This window comes from Vanessa atalanta, chromosome 14 (genome assembly GCF_905147765.1).
Source record: "Vanessa atalanta chromosome 14, ilVanAtal1.2, whole genome shotgun sequence".
NCBI lineage: Eukaryota > Metazoa > Arthropoda > Insecta > Lepidoptera > Nymphalidae > Vanessa > Vanessa atalanta.
Genome location: NC_061884.1, coordinates 11,032,148 through 11,035,355, shown reverse-complemented (window position 1 = coordinate 11,035,355; position 3,208 = coordinate 11,032,148). Strand labels below are relative to the sequence as shown.

General features: G+C 39.9%; 1 protein-coding gene across 1 annotated transcript; it reads right to left on the bottom strand.

The window, feature by feature from the left end:
- Positions 1–1,820: 1,820 nt before the first annotated feature.
- LOC125069012 lies at positions 1,821–2,984 on the bottom strand. The gene has a single exon (XM_047678415.1). It carries the CDS (start codon positions 2,982–2,984, stop codon positions 1,821–1,823), a length of 1,164 nt encoding a protein of 387 aa, XP_047534371.1.
- Between the last annotated feature and the right edge of the window lie 224 nt (positions 2,985–3,208).

Sequence of the window (3,208 nt, the reverse complement as noted above, 5' to 3'; positions counted from 1 at the left end):
TTTTTAGAGTAAAAATGGCTAAATCGGTGGATGACCCTCGTCGGAAACCAAATTGTGCATTATGTAATTGTATATAGTTTTCATTTAGATGTTTCATGATTATCTTTTCAAATATTTTAGAAATTATAGTAGCCAAAGAAATAGGTCGGTAATTTGAGGAGCTGGACACATCGCCCGTTCTATTTTTTATAACAGGAACAACAATAGTTTTCATAAAATCTGCAGGTAAATAGCTATGTTCGATACATGAATTGAAAAAGGTAGTCAGCTTCTCAAAAAGTAACTCAGGTGCAAATAAAAGGTGCTCGACGCTGAGCCCATCGTGGCCCGGAGACTTGCCGCGCTTCATGCGCGCGACACACTGGTATACGTCGTCCGCTGCGACGCGCAGCGTTATGCAGCACTCCTCTGCGGTCTCCGAGCCACCATGGGCCCATGGCCCACGAGTCGCCTCTACATTTTGATTATTAGAACTGATAGACTGGGACTGCATCGGAGGATTAAATTTATTTACAAACAAGTTAGCTATATTAGATGGGTCTTGGTTTCCTTCAACAGTCAAAGGCCTATTTGTCTTATAATTTAGTTTATTGGTTTCTTTCCAGAAATTCCCGAAGTCTTTATTACTTCTGTACGTGGCTATAATATCCATTTTTATTTTAGTTTCATTTAATTGACACCATTTAATTTTATTTTTAAAAATTCTTTTGCTATGTTTCATATCGTTATATACATTACCCTGCGTAGGTCGCCCATAAAAATTCCACAGCTGATAGTATTGCCTAGCTATAGCGTGGCAATCTTTAACATGATGGTTCCAACCAATGACTGGTTTTTTGTTGTTACGTAGTTTGCCCTGATATGACTGCTTGGCAGCTTTTTTAATACTATTTACTATCTGCTTATAATATGTATCAATTAACCTATGATGATGGTGACAATCATTGCATGAACCTACTTTACAGGTGATAGTGGGCCACTCATACGAATCCAAATACTTAAAACATAAGTTTGCATAATTACATTTCTGTTCCGGATTCCTAGTACCCCATATCACTCTATTGATTGAGTGACTGTGTGACTTATCTATCTTTGGTATTAACATATCAATATTGCATTTAATGATCATAGGGAAATGATCTGAATAATATATATCATTTAAAACATAAATACTATCAACAATATTTAAACCAGCCTCAGTAACAATACAGTGATCTAACCAACTCGTAGTGCCGTGCGCGTCACTTAAATACGTAAATGAATTCGATGATGTGCCAAGCAAAGCAAGATCGGCACACACCCAACTTTGGTCATTACAGAAATCTAACATCTTACCCCCGAATAAACTACTGGAGCGCGATACATCCGCATTAAAATCACCAAGCACTAACACTGTTTCAGTATCGTTCGTTTCGATAACCGCACTAATGACACCCAAACATTCCGTAAACAAAGGTAGATGGTCCGCGTCCTCCGTAGGCATATATACCGACATTACTATGAAGCTGCGGCCGCCGGCAAGCTGAATACACACAGCCGCGACGCGCGTCGATCCGGTGTCGATTACTCTTACATTCGGATACACAGACTTTTTCCATAATATAGCTACTCCCCCGTAAGGTCGTCCTTTTAGTACGCCCGTCGTCGTATCTACCGCTGAGACTCCGTTACTAGAAAAATCGGGATGTATTTTGTCTAGGTAACCCAGGTCTTCTGGAAGTAGCCAATGCTCTTGGAGTGCAATAATGTCATGTTCTTCACATAGGTCGGTTATATGGTTAACACATCGTTTTATAGATCTACAGTTAAAAGAGACCATGCTAGTTCTCATTATTAGGTCTAGGATTGTCTTCCTTATAAAACTTGCGTTTAAACGTGAATTTCCTATATTCTACTCCACACGGCCAGAACTCAGCGCTAAGAAAAACGCTTTCCTGGTCTTGTTTAATCGTAACTTTAAATGAGGAAAATATAGTATCTTTATATTGAACAAGTTTTTCAACCTTTATGACCGTGTGTCCACAATCTTTAATAAAATCGTAGATGTCATTTTCCGTGGTATGTTTATCAAATCGAGAGGCGTATATGTAAGATAATTTGGGTACTATTTTAAGTTTATTGGAGGTTAATGTAGCTTTTCCCTGCTGATTGGGGTTTTTGTTGCCTGTGTAAGTCTTTTTCTTCTTCTTGTTATTCACGACAGTCGTAAAAGTATCATTAAAATTTATTTCATCCAATGTATTATCTATTAGTTCCGTCGTATTCACAGAGCGGTCAGTTCGTCGCCTGGATTGAGTTTTATTTGAATTTCGCAATTCGGTAGGCTTAGGAGTGATAGTTATATCGTTCTCGGTGCGATCAGCTGATGGGGTCACACGAACAGGTGCAAGCGTAAGCACGGGCAGCGACGTTGTAGCGGGCGCGGGGGGCGGCTCTCTTACAGAAGCAGTGGCAAGCGCAGCGTTGCCGCTCTGCGCGGGCGCGAGGAAGGACAACGGTGTCGACGACGGAACGCAACACGGCGCATGCGTGTTGGTTGCTAACTCACTCGGGACGTGCTTGGCTTCGTTATTTGAAAAAAAGCCGTTGCAAGATTTTGCGCCAATCTGTTTCTCACTTTGTGTTTTAATGTTTTCTATCTCTAGCTGTAATTGAAATAACTCAGATGCTTTAACGTAATCTGTTTGAATACAGTGAATGTTTTGTTTAAGCACTAAAATATCTTTTAGTAAGCTCGTTACGTCCACGTAGTCGAATGTCACCGGCGGAAGACGGTGAAGATCTTTCGCAACGAAGGTGGGCAGTGAAGCGGGCTCGTTTTCTTTTAGAACTTTAATAATATCCTGTAATAAACGCTTGTTCTTCCCGTCCCCTTTTCTTGTAGAACGACAGTTTGCTGCTTCGAAGAGAATGGTTTTAGCAGTAGAAATGTCCGCGTCATTAAAGTTAGATTCACATATTTGCACCAAACTTATTTCGTCCATAACATCAATTTTACATTGTAAAAAGCACAGTAATTCATTTACAACTAGATTATTGCAATGATTCGACAATGACATTTTATTTAATAATTCGTTATTTAGGCGAGTAGGTAGTACAGGTGCGTTGCCGCACAACCGTACGCGGAAGTGGCGCGCGGGGGAATCAAACCGAATTTATTTTATTCAATATAGAAGCATTACACTTACTTATTGTTGTACAAATTAGA

Bases quoted from the DNA above. Each gene is read 5' to 3' on its own strand.
- LOC125069012 (XM_047678415.1), bottom strand. From the start codon at position 2,984: ATGGACGAAATAAGTTTGGTGCAAATATGTGAATCTAACTTTAATGAC.